The sequence below is a fragment of the Fistularia commersonii genome, chromosome 16, assembly GCF_037954325.1.
Source record: "Fistularia commersonii isolate RoL2024-O1a breed Wild chromosome 16, RoL_Fcom_v1.0, whole genome shotgun sequence".
NCBI classification, from domain to species: Eukaryota; Metazoa; Chordata; class Actinopteri; order Syngnathiformes; family Fistulariidae; genus Fistularia; species Fistularia commersonii.
The window spans coordinates 15474030-15491891 of NC_141299.1; the positions used below are offsets into that span (position 1 = coordinate 15474030).

Below are 17862 nucleotides of genomic sequence, written 5' to 3' on the forward strand. Positions count from 1 at the left end.
TAAATTCTGGTGGCAAATTTTCCCACTGTGACAAGATTTTCTCTTTTGACTCAACAATATTTTTTGGGTGTAATTTCATGAATTCTTTTTTAATATTAATATTGAATATCAATATTCAATTTTTACTATTAATTCGCCATATATTTTTCAGAGGAAACGGGTCATGACATATAAGGAATTTTTACAATTTTCCTGTTTACCTCCTTCACACGAAAACAAAGGAAAAATTTGGACTTATGTACTTAATGTAATTATATTACTGGTCCGGTCCCCTTGACATCAAATTGGGCCGAATGTTGCCCCCGACCAAAATGAGTTTGACACCCCTGATCTACAGTAAGGGTTTGCTTAATATATAGTTCTCAATGCAAGTTATTAATCATTAATTTATTAATTCTGGCTTATCCTGCAGTCGGGGTTGCAGGAGGCCTTCCCAGCTGTCACTGGGTGAGAGGCGAGGCTCAGGCTGGACCCTGGACAGGCCGCATATCCTGACGCGCAACCGTCATGTCAGTTTAAGACATTCAACCGTTCAAACGGTCACTCGGGCAATTTTAGTGTCTTCGGTTCACCTGCGGCGGGATTTTGGGCTGTGGGAGGAAAACCACGCAAACACGGGGAGAACATGGAAACTCCACGCAGAGAGGCTCGCTGTCTGAATCCGACCAGGGATCTACTTCCTGTGAGGCGGAAGCGCCAACCGCTCTGCCAAAGCATTCAATATTATGATAGTTATTCCACGAAAACTGAACGTTAAAAAGTAAACCGTACGTATTGGATTTCACGCCGACAAAAAAAAAAAAAAATGTCATCAGAACTTTAAGGCTTTTTTCCGTTGGCTTGGAACATACCGCCCTAAAGAAAGGAAACGCGATGAAAGGCTGTTGAAAAATGTTTGAAACAGGGCCAGAGACGCACACAGACACGCAAACACACAGACACACAAACACACAGACACACAAACACACACCCGCACAGGCAGATTGTCAGTAATACTTTCAAGCCAGCTGGCGTTGCTGTTCAGGCCTACAGTATGTCTACATTACATTGTAACCCTGCAAAGTTTCTGTGTAAGTGCTTTTAAGACTAAAACTTACAAAAAAAAAAAAAAAAAAAAAACGTTGCCCCTGAAAACCTAAGATAAGTACTTCCAAATGCACCGCGGACGCGGTTAGTGTTTAGTCTAAAACTGATCACCAGTTCCTGAAATATCGGACGAAAATTGCACTCAAGTAGTCCTGCAAAGAACAAGCATATTGAGAATTGGGAAAAGAGATCGGCGAGCGGGCGTCATTATAGCCTTGGTATTACATGAGTTTTAAAATAATAGTCATCTGTTGATTGCAGGGTTTATATAATTTTTTACTAAATCTGCCAGCTGGATCTGAATTACACCAGAACACACTTTGGTCGTAAGACAAATTGAGCAACCGAGCAAATCACCCCTCGATGAATCTGCAGTGAAGCAATCGTGTGTTTCCTGAATATTCTGTTGTTTTTTCAGTGCGGTTTTACCAGCGAACGGACCGGAGCGACTGAAAAAGACCTGTTCCGTCTCTTTCCATGCAATCTCTCCGGTCAAACTCGGAAACGGCTCTACAATGCCTTTAAAAGAAAAAAAAAAAAAACGATACAGCGTCCGATTATTCATTTCCTTAGATTGTGTAATCGTAGCATTTGTTACAGCAGAAACATTAAATCCCCACTTGTGTGAATCAGCTCGGGCTTTTGAGTGGCAAACATGCCATCTTGCATCAAACCTAAGTGCGGCTGGTGTGAAATACTGAAAAACCTCATCTGCACTTAAGAAAAAAAAAAAAAAAAAAAAATCTCACTAAGAACAAGAAGTTATAAGTAAATGTGTAAATCAAGCGGGACACTATTTCTTTAGTCAGCACTCTACCTGCCGCCTTTCAACTTCAAATGAGAAAAGGCGGCCGGTGAGAGAGCGGGATGCGAAATGAGAATGTAAGGGAGCGAAAGAAATAAGGGGGGGGGGGGGTGAAAGACGAGGGGGGGGGCGATGCTATGGATTAACTGTCCTTCATGCTGAAAATATACATCCCCAGGCGCTTGGCGCTGAATTATTAATTCAAATTTGTCAGAGAAAGAATGAGAGAAATCTATTGACGGGGAGACGGGCCTTTTAATGGTCTCATTAAAGGGGAGGCTTCCCACAACAGGAACCCTCTCCACCGCTGCAAGAGTTTTCAGGGCAGTTGGGGAGCGAAGGGGTGTGGGGGGCGGGGGGTACTTGACCCCCCAATGATTTTCTGTCACTTTATCATAAACAAGAAAGGTTGACATGCCCCTCCACGCCGCCCGCCCCTCCCACCGCCGCCAAACAAACCCTGTGTGTAATTAGCCAAGGGGTGCAAAAGTGCACTGAATGTAAACGAGGTTCACACACACACACACACACACGCGGAGACGGCGAAATCATACACACACGCAGAAAAACATACCCGGCCTCCGTCTACTGTGCTTGACAGGTACAAATTAAGTGAGAAGTAAAAGTCTAGAGCCACGGAGCATATATCATATCATTTTTTTTTTTTCTATTTCCTTTGGATTAGGTAGTGACTTTTCCTTTTTTTTTTTTTAATTTCCTGGATCGTCAATTAGATTCAAGCTTGTCAGTCAAATGTTAACATTGTTAAGTCCTTGTGGCTACATGACTGGGAGCTGTTTGGGTTGTAGTGGGGGTTAAACTGCCTGTACAATCCAGACAATATTGGGGAGGTTAGGGAGCGGAGACCTGTGGGTGTGTCTGAGGTCGACTCATTGAAAGGCGTTTGGTTCTGCCTCCAGGGAGCTGAGGAAGGGGGCATTAAGATGCGGCGGGGGGAGACTAGAGGGACCACAAAGGGCTAAGCACCGGGTTCATTGCTGATTCAAGTCTCTCAGTATCCCTCTGGCAAATGGATTTTCATAATGCTGAGACAATGTATTTTTTTTTTTTTTTTTTTTTCCCCCCCCTCTCAACAATATCGTCTCTATCCCTGCGAGTTCGCCTCGTGCCAGGAATGAACGGCAACGAACGGGGCCGGTCGACGAGGTATTTCAAACCTCAAAACGAAACAAACTAAAGTTTGCCATTTGAAAACTTTTGTTGTTCCTGCTCATTCAAAAAAAAAAAGTAATTTTTTTTTTTTTACCTATGACATTGCTTGTTCCTGCTAACGAACATTTTAGCAACTTTGATTTAGAATCACATGCGACGAAGACAAACTTGTGAAATTCAAAGTGTTTGGGTCGCTTATGTCGCCCGATAGAATATTACATTACATTCCGGTCCTTTGCGGACGCTTTTACCCGAAGCAACTTACAAAATTCAGTCACCGAAGATCCGAAGCGCCGGTCGTCGGACACTCAACCAAGCAGCCATCTCAGAACCATATACATACATGCATTCATTTCATCATATATCCCACTAATCATTGTTTATCTGTTTCACGATGCGGCATACAGCGCCTCGTTTCATGAGGAGAGCGAGAATAAAATCCAAGCAAACAAACAAAAAAAAAAAAAAAAAAGCGAGCGATGCATACGTCCTGTCCGAAAAGTCCCGCCGATATTAGCATTCTGAGCGGAGTCCATCTGTTGAAGCCTTCAATGAGCAGTCCACAGGCACAAACAGGACCAACTGATACAGGATGTAAATTTGTTTTCCCCTTCACCTCAGGATGAATCCCCAGCACCTCCAGCCAGCATAGGCAATGAGAGAGGCTTGTCTCCCCCCAGCTCAGAGCACCATTTCTCGTGTTTATTTTATCATACCTTAGGCACTTTCGCCTTCCTTCCTATCTCTTGACCTCTCTCCATTGCTGGACGACTTGTCCTTGGGCGACAGAACTGAACCAACCACTACCTGTTTAGCTTAACAACAATAGCGGTGTTGTCAGTGAAGGTTTAGATTTGACTTAATATATCCCCAACTGGACCGCACCTACTTAATTCTCTTTCATTGCCGCATGGCATTTTGCCCCCTCGGTGGCCAAAGGGGGGTCGGGTGGAGGGTTGATGATGGCAAATTGAGCCTTCATGCCTTATTCTGACACGCTGACAAAAGCTCACCTCCACTGATGGCCGGATTTCAGAGACGGGAAAATGTGAGATAGTTTTTATTATTTATTGTTAGAGTAAAGGATTTAAAATCCAGGCATCGGGCTGCATGATGGCTAGAGAGCGTATTGGTACTGTCGGTTACTGTACGCCCAGGGAATAAAGGGCCACCGCTGATAATTTGGGGTTTCTTAAGGGTTTGATAAGAATTTTCATGAATGTAATGATAAGATTTGACATCCACATAGTTGGGTTTTTTTTTTTGTTTGTTTTTTTTCCCAGTGTATGAAATATAGATGGTGGCATTGGATTGTGTTCATTTCAAGTTTATATGCAAAAATAAGAGGTCCGCACGGCGATGCTGTGTGGCATGGGTCAGTGTAGCGTGTTCTATCGCTGTTTACGTTCGACGCATAGCAATGTAACATTTCTGATTACCGCCCGACATTCAAATATATGTGTGACCTAAAATCAGCTGCGCCGAATGTCTGAAATGGTCAAAGCAAGTGGTCAACTTAAAAAGCAGCAAAGAAAAATACCTACATGGATCAAAACTTAATAGTCTCTCTTTCTGATTGGCAGGTTCCCGGCGGTATGATTGAAAGAGCATATTGCCAATAATTTATCAAATAATGTGAACTCTGACAACTTTGAATAGTTTTTTCTTCTGTTGAAGGACAAAGACGGAACAAAGGATGAAGGGATACTTTGGAATATAAATACTTTATTAAGATGGGTTAGAATAAAGTGATGTAAAGGATGCTATTTGAACCCTATTCCATTATTTTAATTTGATTTGATGCAAATGAGCACACTCCAATGCACAGGAAATGACATTTATTAATGTTGACACAAACTGTTTTTTTTTTTGTTTTTTTTTTGCAGCGACTCCCCCTTAAACTGTCCGTTGAATTGTTTATGAGGGTGCGCCATGTGGCGTGTATCGGCCAAATAAATAATCCACCAATTAACATCTGCACTATAGCCGTTATTTTCTATCGTACTGTTTACAAAGTCTCAATTATAACTATACATGAGAAAAGGTCAGATACTGACATCGGCTTTTCGGCATTTATCAGCGTCCCGAAACTGCAAATGGCCCCAAAAGGGGATTTATTGATAATAATCAAATCTCAAATCCTCAATATAGACTACACGCCTCTCTTTAATGTAACAAATCTACAATGACAAGATATCCTGTTTGTCTACAACACGGCCAGCTGCGAGGATCACCCAATACATGTTAAGAAACATATCCAGCCCCAGTTACACCCCCTTCCCCCCCTGTTTTTTTTTTTTTTTTTTTTCTTAGCGTTGAGAGGGTATTCCCCAAATGGGACTTGGAGGAAAAACAACTGAGCTGAGATCTCAAGGGTACGAGGGAAACGTGTTTGCTGGCTGGCATAAATAGGTGAGGACTGTGATTCTCTAATGGGAAAGCACAGCCTCCTGTTGAGGAAACAGGAAGACACACCTCCACGAGAAATACACCCTTCCATGGTAAATGCTATGGGGAATGCATGTTTTGCTGGAGCGCGCGTCTTAAGTGGGAGAATTTCACAAGTTTATGGAAGCGTGGGAGTAAACGGGGATAAAGAACGGTGCAATATTCCCGTACTTAAGCGAGCTAATGAAGCAGGGCACGGCAACATAACGCAGATAATGGGCTACTTAAATGATACTATTAACCGAGCGGTCATCGCCCCTTTGCCCCACAGGCTGTATTTGCTTTGATTGACCTTGCCGCCCTGCTTTCTAACACCACATGCACAAACACACAGTTCCACACATTTTCACCGTATGAAAACATATTTCTACACGGCAGCCGGTCCTCGGCGCTACCTCGGTGCCTGTAACTCAACGAGAATCAAAGGTCGGTGGATTTTCTTCTGTCGACGCCCTCCGATCTGATTGGAGGGGAGCGGCGAGTTAGATTAATCATGAATAAAGTAGCGGTGGATGGCGGTGATTTCATAACAATCCAACAGGGTGCAATAAAGAGGCCTGAACTTGGGTTCAACTCCTATTTGAAGCTCTGCAGTCGTAGTAAAAGCTGCTCCCGCTTTGATAGTCTCATATAAAGGCCTGTGAAAGTCCTATTGGAAAGAGAGGCGGGCCTTTAATTCCTAACCGTACAGGAACTAACTGGTTTGTCTGCTGGTTTACTGACAGCACTTGACTCAATTACCGTTTATGACTGGCGTGTTTTATGTGTTGTTTTTGGACACAGAAGCAAACGCGTGTTTTGAAAGCAGCACGTGACTGACATGTTTATCGATCGGACGGCGGCAGTAAAAATGGGATGGCGAGAACACGGAGTTGTTTTGAGAAAAAAAAATTGTAAATGTTGCCCCGAGTGCTATCAGTTCATTTTAGGAAGACAAAACAGGAAATGGGGGAAATAGCAGGATACGGTCTAGGTAACGTCAAGGAAATAATAAACCACGTCCGTGTTTACAAATAAAAATGATGTGTCACGATTCTATTTCCATGATTCACAGTATGATAAGACGGTCAAATATTTGACATATTTTAAGATTCATGACCCATCTTTGGATATGAAACGGTGAAAAATAGGTTAACTATCATGTTTAGTTATTAAGGTTTTAAAAACTCGGCCTTACGAGACCGAGTTACCGTATATCCTGAATTTGTGACAACACATGCCCACCCTGTCGGGCATGCGCCGCGTCATAAGGTGGATATTTGCATGAGTGGATGTGAAATGGGCCTACACGCATTGTGTGTGTGTGTGTGTGTGTGTGTGTCCCTTGAGCAACTTGATTGTAAGGGGCAGTGAGAGTGTAAAAGAGCACACACACATTCACAGCATAGTGGAGATCTGGTCTAATTAAAAGGCACAGTGGAAATTTCAAGGGTTCTGTGGATGGGTGGATGAGTATGTGTGTGTGTGTGTGTGTGCGCTTTTCCATTAGTTCACTGGCTTCAGCATGATCGCCTGTCAAATGAAACAATGTATTCTGCGGGACCTCGGGGTTTCCATTTGAGTATTCGGACGCAGCGCTGCAATGAACTGTGGCTGTTTTTTTTTTTTTTTTGTGGGAAAAAAAAAAGTTGATAATTAGTCCCACAGTGACTGAACGATGAGATGGAAAAGGAGAGAGAGACAGTAGAAGAGCGAGGAGGGGGGCGATAGGAGGCAATGACTGAAAAGGCAAAAGCACTTAGCACATTTAATGCTGCAACCTGACAACGTTTGTAAATTGTAATGTGACTATTCTTTTCTTGATTTCCGCTTAAATCTCTCATCGCTTCTCGCACTTTGGTCGGATCCGTGAACGAGGAGCGGCTCTGACGTGACGCTCTGCAAAATTATTTTTATAATTTTTTAATTTTTTTCCCCATTAATAACAGACTGATTTTGCAATTTGTGAAAGAAATCAAACGTTGCCATTTGTGCTGTTTTTTTTTTTTTTAATTTCACTCGCCCTCATTCATCTTTATTTGAAATCAAACAGAGTCCTCGTAGAAATTAGCAATTAAAATGTGATCTTTTGCCTCACTTTCCTCTAATCAGCTTGACAGGGAGACATTGGGTACTAATTCTTTGTATTAACCTCCCTCCCCCAACATGTGCTTGCACACACACACACTCACACACACACACGGAAATCCATCAGAGAAACAATGGCACCACCTCTTATTATTTTTTATTCGATGTCCTGTCATGTCACGGACTTAATTAAAGCTAAGTCAAAGTAGGTCTTTTATTTTTGACATCATCGAATGTCAAGTGATGCGATTTCAGTCTTTAAAAAAAAAAGAGAATATTCATTAATAAAAAAAAAATTGGTTTGTGAGGCTGAAATTCAAATCTACTTGAAGGGGAGAGAAAAAAAAAAGAAGGATTCAGACTGATTGCTGTTTATTTTTTGTGTTATTTTGAATTTTGAGAAACTGTAACTTTTGAATGCATCGCTTGATGTTTACTTCCAGGACAGGCTATTTCTCCCCAAACATTCAAATTCAGTGTAAAAAGCTTTAAAACTTACACAGAAATACCGGGCGGGTGTTGGCTGGATGAGGAAACATGGCGTCGCTGCAAACTTTCTGCACGGCTCAGAAACTTTAGCCCGCATTTCTTTCATGTAGCGATAAACGCAGACCCTCTTTATTTTCTGATTGACCCGCGTGGGAGGCGATCCAGCGCCGGAGCTGAAAGCGACCCCGTTGGGTCAGCTTATGTAAGGCTTTGTTAACACTTTGCGGCGTTGGTGCTGCTTCAGGAGTGTGATGGGGGGTCACACAGCTGAGTGACAGCAGGAAAAAGCACGTTATGTTTGTTTGGAGGCTTCTTTGTCACCACCACCACCCCACCCCCTTTTTCCTGTCCTCTTCTTGGCCTTATTTAGCCCCCCGCCGTGTCACCCAGAGGTCAGGGTGAACATGCGCATGATACACACCAGCTCACACACACACACACGCACAAGCGACTATGCCTTCCACCGGAGCAGACAGACACGCACGCATACAGATTGTAATAGCATGGTAGAGTGCATCATAGATGGACGTGCCTTGAAGGACCAACTTCTCATTCTCTAGACCTCATTAGCTGCTGATTTATCTCCCTCCTCCTCCCTCCTAATGCTCCTGGTGGGTGGATGTGTGTGTGTGTGTGTGTGTGTGTGTGTGAGTGTGTGCTAGAAAGGCTAACCGCACAACAGAGAGGGAGAGAGAAAAAAATTGTATGTATTTTCATGGATTATTGTCTAAGTATATGTGTGTGTCTGAGAGAAAGGTAGAGATTAACTGCGAGAGGGGGAGAAATCTTAAGTGTGTGTGTGTGTGTGTGTGTGTGTGTGTGTTGGTCTACTGTTGTCAACTAGACACCAGGTTTCTGTCATTTTACATTAGCCCACTGTGAGCATACTCAACCTGGGGTCAAACAGATTAATAAAAGATCACACACACACACACACACACACACACACAGAGCAATAGCTGATTAAATATTCTGCAGCCCTGCACTTCATAATCATGACAAGTACACAGAGCGCTGTGGTCCACCATTATCCATTTAGCACTTTTTTTTTGTCTTGTCTTGCAATAATCTGCCGGAGCCCCCGGTGAGCTTATTATTGCCGAGGAAAAGTGCTTATAGCAGTGCGGAGAGGTAGGATTCTGAAAGGATGTTAAAATATGATTCGCGAGATGAATTAATAGCCGAACGGACCACAGAAACAATACCGGGCGCTTTTATCGTGCGAGAATTTAAGCGACAATGCAAGGCGTCTCGGGGAGATATTATTTTGTCACCGCTTCATTAGGACACATTGTTTTGTTTTGACAGAAGGTAAAAAAAATAAATAAATAGAAATAAAAAGGTCAGCCGAGGCAGCAGGTTAAGGAGCAGCTATTGCTGGGACTTTGTCCTACATAATTCATGGACTCTCGGGGAATGAATCTCAGAGGACGAGCCTTTTTTGCCTTTACCTAATCCTCCTACATCGCAGTCTCGAGAGACATTTCAAGGGGGAGAAAAAAAAAAAAAAAAAAGAGGAGGAGGTAGAGATTTCATCATACGGCTCATTCTGAAGGCCTCTTTAAAGTAAGAATAAGCGACAATAGAATGAAAGAGAATTAAAATCCTCACATCGGCCCTTGATCCGTGTTGCTACAAACGACAAGCCCTTTGAATTATTGCCACTTTGCCCGCTTCAATCGCCATCAAATCGAATATGTGGGGATAATTTGATATATGTACTCTTTCCAATCGGATCCCTGCAGTCCCCGACAAGGATTTCATTTTCAAATACAAATGTAATATACAAATGTTTGTCCTTCCCCCTGCAGACGTGAAGAACCTGGAGAACTTCCATCTGGTCGAAAGCGTCCAGGAGCAAGTGAACGCGGCCTTGCTGGACTACGTCATGTGTAACTATCCACAGCAGACGGACAAGTTTGGTCAGCTGCTACTCCGGCTGCCCGAGATTCGAGCCATCAGCCTTCAGGCCGAAGAATACCTTTATTACAAACACCTGAACGGCGATGTGCCGTGCAACAATCTGCTCATTGAAATGCTACATGCCAAGAGAGCTTAGGAGGAGACTGCATTGCTCACAATGCAGCTACATGGAAAACTTTTGCAGCGGCCAGAAGACTCCAAAATAAGTATTTTATCAAACTCGTCCTTCTTCCCCACGTTTGTCTGTGTGATACTGCAGAGCGTGGCGAACAGGCTGTCGGCAGCCATTGTCTATATTCAGCCCATTATGACCCTCAATTTACCACTTGAAACAATTATTTTGGGGGAGGGGGGGGTGGCGAAGCGCACGCAAAGAAACTGATTATGTGCATGCACACACACACACACACACACACACAGGACAAGGCATATGGATCCCTGGATTCTGGAGGACAAAACATGAACAGAAAGAAAAAAAAAAAAAAAAAACATTTGAGAGAAGAGCCACTTCCGAAGCACACGGACGTTATTTACGACGGGGGAAAAAAAAAACAAAAAGAAAAACAAACACTTGAAACAAACGCTACAAGATGGGATCTAATTGTCTGCACAAACAAAGACTATCCAGGCTGTCAGGCGCAAACTTAGGATCATTTAACTGGTGTGGACATGGTGACACTGTGAGAGGCTTTTTGTGCTGACAAAGGAAGCGGCGCACCTCCACCAGTCTTTCAGAATAACTTTTTTTTTAGTTGATGGCCCTCTGGTGTGCTCATTCACTGCAACCATCTTTTATCCATTGTTGGTACCGTAAAGAAAAAAAAAAAAAAAAAAAAAAACAGACAACAGGAGAAGACTCTTACCTGCCAGTACACGTCTTGGTTTTGAACTCAAAACAACATACCTGCAGCGGCAGCTTGACATAACCTAAAAACTGAGAAATGTTGGTTAAAAAAAAAAAAAAAAAAGGTCTAAAAAGGATCTTCTTTCATTTAACAAAATCATAACAGGCCAATAATAATAAGAAGAAAATGCATTTTTTTTTTTTTGTTTCCTCTTGTAATAGAAGTCATTTGCTCCTCACAGTCACTTTGTAGTTCCACTTCCGTATGTCACCTCCCGTCACCATTTTAAACAATGTACCTCAAAAAGACCAGTGTTAAATAAATTCACTTAATATCAACTGAAACAATTGTATTTATAGCCATTTTTTCCTGCAAAAAAAAGATAAAAAAAAAAAAAAAAAAAAAAAAAAAGCACCCATCCTTTCATGATTTCATCAAAACTGGAACAAAACAAAAACCCAATTCTGGACAGGCATCGCCTTTGTCCAGAAAGACCAAAGCCTGCTGCAGAACAGAAGAAGGAAACTACAAAAAACCTTTATAATCAGTATTGTAAGAAAAGAAAAAAAAAAAAAAAAGATTTGTGATGTCACAGTTATGTGAGTCTTGCCTTATTTCATTACCATGCTAGCTAACCGTGCAGATGTGAATGAAAATATGTACAAATATATAAATATATATATATAAAGTATTAATGTAAAAATGAAAAAAAGAAAAAAAAAAAGAATAATTCAACAGGTGTTTACATTCATGTTTGGTCATATGGGAGAGAACTGTGATGTTGCATAAATTGCAAAAGCAATGATTTCCTAAAAAAAAAAAAAAAAAAGAAATCAGAAAAATGTAGAAAAAAAGATTGCTCTGGTTTGCTTTTCTTTTTTTGTGTGTGTACAGTGTTGATTTTTTATTTGTATTAAACAGTACTTAAATTATGTCGTGAGACACTAAAATCAAACAGGAATCAAACTTAAAATATCAATTTATATCTGTGTGTACTGGCATTCAAACATTTGTTTCTAAAGTATTGCTGTACAAGGTTTCAGTTGTACTTTCAACCCTTTTTGTAGTTTTTTCTTTTTTTTTTTTTTCCTTTTTTATTAACAGTGCTTTTACCTTTTGATGTACAGTATGTCACTGGTTGCGCTTAATAATGAAGATAATTTATTGCATCTCTGGGTTTCCATCTTTGTGTTACATACTAAAATAAATTTGTTTACTGTAGGTTTGTTTTTGTTTTTGTTTCCACAAGCGGTTCCGAAATGCACATTTGGGGTTGGGAAATAATGGGCTCTCCGAGGGAAGACAGTGAGAAAGAAAGAAATAAAGGGAGGAAGGGGAATTATTTCTTTTTGCTCTTCAACAGGAGTTTAAGTCTGTACATTTTACGATGTTGTCTTCCAGCCAGTGTGTCGTAATATGTTTGTCCTGTATTAATGTTTCTCCTAGAATTTTACACCCACACTCCGGTTTTCTCTTGCACCAAAGACTGCATCTTTTTCTTGCTCATCTGTGACTTCTGATAATTTATCCAAACTTAAGAAACAGGGCTTTAATTTTTTTCTTTTCAACATTTTTAGGTTTGCAAAATTCTCCTCTCTAGGGAGTTTTTTTTTCCCCACTTGGACAGGATACTAAAGGACAGGATGCTAACAGGATACTCTCCCTCAATCTTGCATCCCACAGCAACACGCATGTTAAACACAAACTTAGAAATAGCTATTTGTTATCCATAAATCCAGTTTTATCAATTCCGTGTAATGATCAGACAACATTTATCAGTGCTTGGGCACTCCTGCTCTCTTGCGCTTCTAGTGCACAAGCAATGGAGTCCAGCTAATGAACAGCGATCAAAATTTAATGTTTGTCGTGCCAAAGTCCTGCCGGTTCAGCGACCACACGCTATATTAAAAGAACTCCAACAGCATCCAGTTTGCTTTTCAAACTCAAAACAACCCATAGCTTAGGAGTGACCGCAGTGAAGGCTAGATGTGCACAATATAGACTTTAACCTGTGCTTTAACAATTCGCATGTTTGTTAAATTATGACAATGCTCTTTTCTTGGCCCCCTCATTCTTCACTGTTCCACTATTCAGCGTGTCTCTCTGAGCCTACTTCATATTTCCCACTCATTTCAGTTGGATCTTTAACACAGTCATAAACACACAGTGGTCAAATCTGCATTAAGGATCAGTAGAGGAATGTGTCAAAAAAAAAAAAAAAAAACATATTAGATACTTCAGGTTTGTTTGTTTATTTGTGCCACTTCGGCCTTTATTCAGAAGTCTGATGCAAGAGTAAGAGAGGACATGGTGACGAAACAGAACAGTGTCTCACACCGGAGGGACATGATCACGATCGACCCGTTACTCAGTTCAGAAAATAAGGCTGAAGCATTAGCAAGCACACATTATAGCGTTGTATATATTTTGCCCAGTAGAGTACAAAGTACCGAGGCAAATTTCATGCATTAAAAAAAAAACAAAAACAAAAAAGTCAATGTCTTTCATAAAAATGTCTCGAAAGCAGAAATACACAATTAGCGAGCTTGAAAAGAATCCTTATAGCAACGTTTATATTTAGGCATCTAACGACCATGCTCATGCAGCACAACTTAAGGTTTAAGGTAGAACTAATCTTCCCTGTAATCTGCAAGCTGTATTTCACACAGCACGAGGACAAACACACACTATATTGATCGCAAGTTGTGTAAAGAAAAATGGAGTCAGAGTAAAAATAAAAGATCCCCTCAGGTCTGAAAATACTTACAATTTAAAACTACAATCCCCAACACACTATCCTGGTCAGTCTACGTAGACAAGGCCGTAGCTTTTCTGAGGCGCAGTGCTACAAGAGAAACAAGAAGCCGTAAACTCCAGTTCCATAGGTGCGTGAAGACTACAACCAGCTGGCAAGGCATCAATTTCTGACTGAGAACAGTCCTGGAAGAAAAAAGGGAAGGTTAAGCAGGGAGAGGTAAGTCACACTGGGAAAAGTGTTTGCATGGCCATGACGGGACAACCAGGCTGAGATTCGAATCAATAGGAAAATAACGTTATCAACAGCGGCTGGAGCAAAACACTCTAGTATTTGTGTTAACAGGTAAGTATTCGCGTGTTAAACTTACTGGTAGTTTTATTTGAAATGTGCTTTTGTTTTGAATTACAAATGCAAGTTATCACGCCCTACGTTGGCGCTGTGCCTTAAAATGTAAAAACAACAAAAGACAAGATGTTTAATTGGTTTGTTTGTCCGCTGTTTTTCGGAATAATTCGGTTTGTTTTTGTTTTATTTTGCCGTCCTTTTTCATTGTTTATTGTATTACGTTTCAAAACGTTACAAACCCTCTGATTTCTGCTGATACTAACTTGTTCCCATCAAATAATTGAAAAAATAAATGTAAATAATACATAATTCAATCAGATTGATTAGCAGGGCTAAAAGTCACTATCTGAGGTCTGAATGGGTTATACTGAGAACTTTTTACGATTAGATATATTCGTTTATTGTTAATACAAATAAAAACATTCACATATTGAAATAGATACATCAAGCTACTGGGAAAAACATTTTGACCATGAGACTGTGTGTATGCGTGTGTGTGTGTGTGCGTGTGTGTCAACCTACAACATCAGAAAGCTGCTGTTAATTTAATGATTGAGTCAACAACTCATGGCAACCCGGCCCCCCCCCCCCCCCCTCCGCTCGGCAGAGACGAACTACAGACACACACGGTAGAAGAATTGCCTTCAGCCTCTAATTTGATCAGCCTTAAGAATCAAATCAGCTGGAAAACTACTGACACTGCTTTCTTTTTTCTCATTTTCAGCATTTTCGGCAAACCAATGTCAAATTACATGAGCAGTTGAGGCTTTTTAAAATCAAATCGAACACAGAACTTTGATCATCAATTATCATTTTCACATTTGGTTTCAATTGTTTCTAATACTTCAATACATTAACAAAAAAAAAAAAAAAAAAAACAAGTGTTAACAATGATCTTATGCAACATTAAGGATTCAGGTCACAGGCGGGCAAGCGGCCGACTCGATCCCAGGAATATAGTGTTGCAATCCTCACTTGGAGCTTGGCTTGCAGTGCCTGGCCTCCTGTCTATAAATGTGTTAAACCTGCTTTCACTCGGCCTGAATTTGTATAAATAATGTATATACATTTATCCACAGACTCTAACAAGTGCAGCCTCAGGTGAAAATACTCAGAAATGCATGCTATGCGCATCCCTGAAGGTGGACATGAGCCCCGAACCTACCAACTCAAAAGATAACCACACAGATAGTGAGGAAAAAAGAAAACACAAATTAATAACTTGCCAAAAGCAACATAAACACGTTGCTTTGCCCCCCCCACACACACACACACAAGCATGTACGCAGCCACACATATGTACTTGTGTGCACGTTCATATGCGTGTGTGCTTACACACACACACACACACACATGCAGTGCTCTCGGTTTCTAAACAACTTTTCCTTTCCGTCACATAAACAGCCCCAAGTTGTGTCGACCAGTGTTATGTGAAGCTTTTAAACTCTGGAACCACATCACTCGCGTTTACTGAGATGTGCTTGTTGTATGTTTCCAAGTATTGTCAAAGAGAAGGAGACTGAGGGCAGGAGAAAAAACAAAAGCCTTTGGAGGGGTTCCAAGACTGCAAGACAAGGTGCTGCTGAATGTCAGAATAAGCCGGTTTTGGAGGCTTGAAAAGGTCTGAGCGAAGAACAAGCTGGCTTAACAAAAAGACCTGCACAGCGGCAGAGGGTGGCAAAAGCAGTCATTACTAAAGTTCATTTTCAGTCGTACGGTATGAATAAATTAAAATCGCGTGCACCCAAAACAGTCAAAGCTCTGCTGAGATGATTTACTGGGATGCAAAAAAACGAAAAAAAAAAAAAAAAACAAACCCGCATCCTCGTCGTCTGTTGGCGATTACAAAAATAAATACAATAATGTCAATCGGTTTAAACATTTTTGAAAATAATGTGAAAATGATTGAGGCAGCAGCAAAAACGGTCGTATGAATCAAAATGAAAATAAAAAGAGAACATGAAAATGAAACTACCATGGACAAAAGCATTTTCTGTTGAAGGTGTTTGCTGTCAAATAATTACCAAATAATTAAATAATGTCAAATAATTAAAACTGATGTTGCACAACTTACAGGAAAAGGAATAATAAGTCATAAAACAATAACTTAATTGACAAAGACATGATTTAACATCTTCTTATTTTGTAATTGTAGTTACACGCTACTGGTTTCTAAAAACTATTTGATGAACAAACCAGGGAAAAAAATGTTCTATTGAATTTCAATGAGGAACTAAATTATTTCTCAAATATTTTCAGTATTTATACTGATGAAGGTTCATGGATAAAGAGCAGGGGGGTTAAAAGAAACTGTAAAAATCTTCAGAGAGCCAATTAGCCAACTTTCAAAATCACTTACACTACAGGGGTACCTACTGTTTGGCGGCCTGATGGACAAACTTTATAAATGTAAAGATAAAATTAAGCGGCCATTGTTAATGCAGACTAACTATTGTTATGCAAAAGAATCACTGTGGCATACAAAACAAATACACAAAGGTTTGAAAATGGAATGGTTCGAAGGCCGCTGCCGTTTCATTTCAAAACATGCATTATACATCATTGTGCATAAAGAGGAAGCCTACAGCATTATGATGTTTTTTCCATGATGATTATCCTTTATAAGTAATTAAAAGGAGAGCGATAGAGAGGGAGAAAAAAATACAACTTTTAAGCACCTGAACCTCGCTGCCAGCATTCCATTAATTGCCTGCACAATGGGGAGAGCCTTTGGAGATTTTTCAATTTCAAAAAATGAGGAGCATGCATTCAGTCATGCTCATGTTATACCGGCACTTAAATCCTACAGAGCTCCCATAAAAAAAGACTCAAGGTTGCATCCAATTGAAAGCCTCCAACTACAGCCACTTCAGAAATCCATTTAGCAAGCAGGGGGTTAGAACATCAAATTCAAACTGAGTTGCTCTGTTAAAACGGTTGCACCAATGTGTTTCAAAAAAAAAAAAAAAAAAAAACAAACACACACTTTCTGTCACACACTTCTCTCTCATGTTTGTTTGGCTCCATTGAGAACAAAATGAACCTGGCAGAGGAGAGAGGGCAAGGCACAAAGAATTAATCTTGCCACACCTCAGCCAAGTGGCGAAGGTGAATACTTGACTGTGCATAGAATCTTGACCTTTGCATCGGCTGTGTCAAAAAGAGAGCGACGGGAATGACAAAGAAAGAGGTCTTTAATAACGAGACAACCTGAATTTCAAGAGACGGTTCTACGACTAGAATTCCGTGTGACAAGACTGTGCCTGGGTGGAAATTTTAAAGGTATAATTATATTTTGGTTTGACCTCAGTTTTTCTTTTTGGTGGAAGAGACAATTGTAAGAAAACTTTTGGAATTTTAAGCTTGAAGGAGGGGGAAGATTTCCTTGATAAGAAAAGGCGCTCCACTTGTGGGAGACCGAATATTGAAGACCGACTGATAAAGCTATGCACTTATCCTGTACTTTACATTTACTGCTTTTAATGTTTGAATGAATTAATCTCATTTTCAGAATTTACCTTATTTTGACAGACCCTTTTAGCTTTCCCACACCTTTTGCGTTCAAACTACCACTCATTTTCATTTGCCTGTTTATAATGAATGGTAATAAAAGAAAATAGGGGGAAAAAGAGCTGATGTGATTTATATACATTTCTATTGATCTGCCATAGGCTGTCACTGTTGAAATATTTCATCATTTCTTCCATTCATTGCGGAGTAGCTGTTGTGCGGGCATTAAAAATTATATTTAACTCTCCATCAGGTGTCTGATGACAGAAAATGAAAAATATGGAAATGACACAAGCTTCACAGCTTTCAAAATGTCAGTGGCTTCGGTGTTTTACTTTCGTCCTCGCCAAAATAAACCCTTACTGTAATTGGAGCTTGGTTTTGGTGTAAACTCCAACATGTAGTATGCATGC

General features: G+C 40.5%; 1 protein-coding gene across 1 annotated transcript in view; it reads left to right on the forward strand.

Moving 5' to 3' along the window:
* Window positions 1–10842, forward strand: part of nr5a2 (nuclear receptor subfamily 5, group A, member 2) — a 61987-nt gene extending 51145 nt beyond the window's left edge. The window contains exon 7 of the mRNA XM_086162122.1: window positions 9880–10842. Within this exon, the coding sequence (XP_086018248.1) occupies window positions 9880–10127 (248 nt within the window). The 3' untranslated portion in view covers window positions 10128–10842. The remainder of the gene's footprint in view (window positions 1–9879) is intronic.
* Window positions 10843–17862: the final 7020 nt, after the last annotated feature.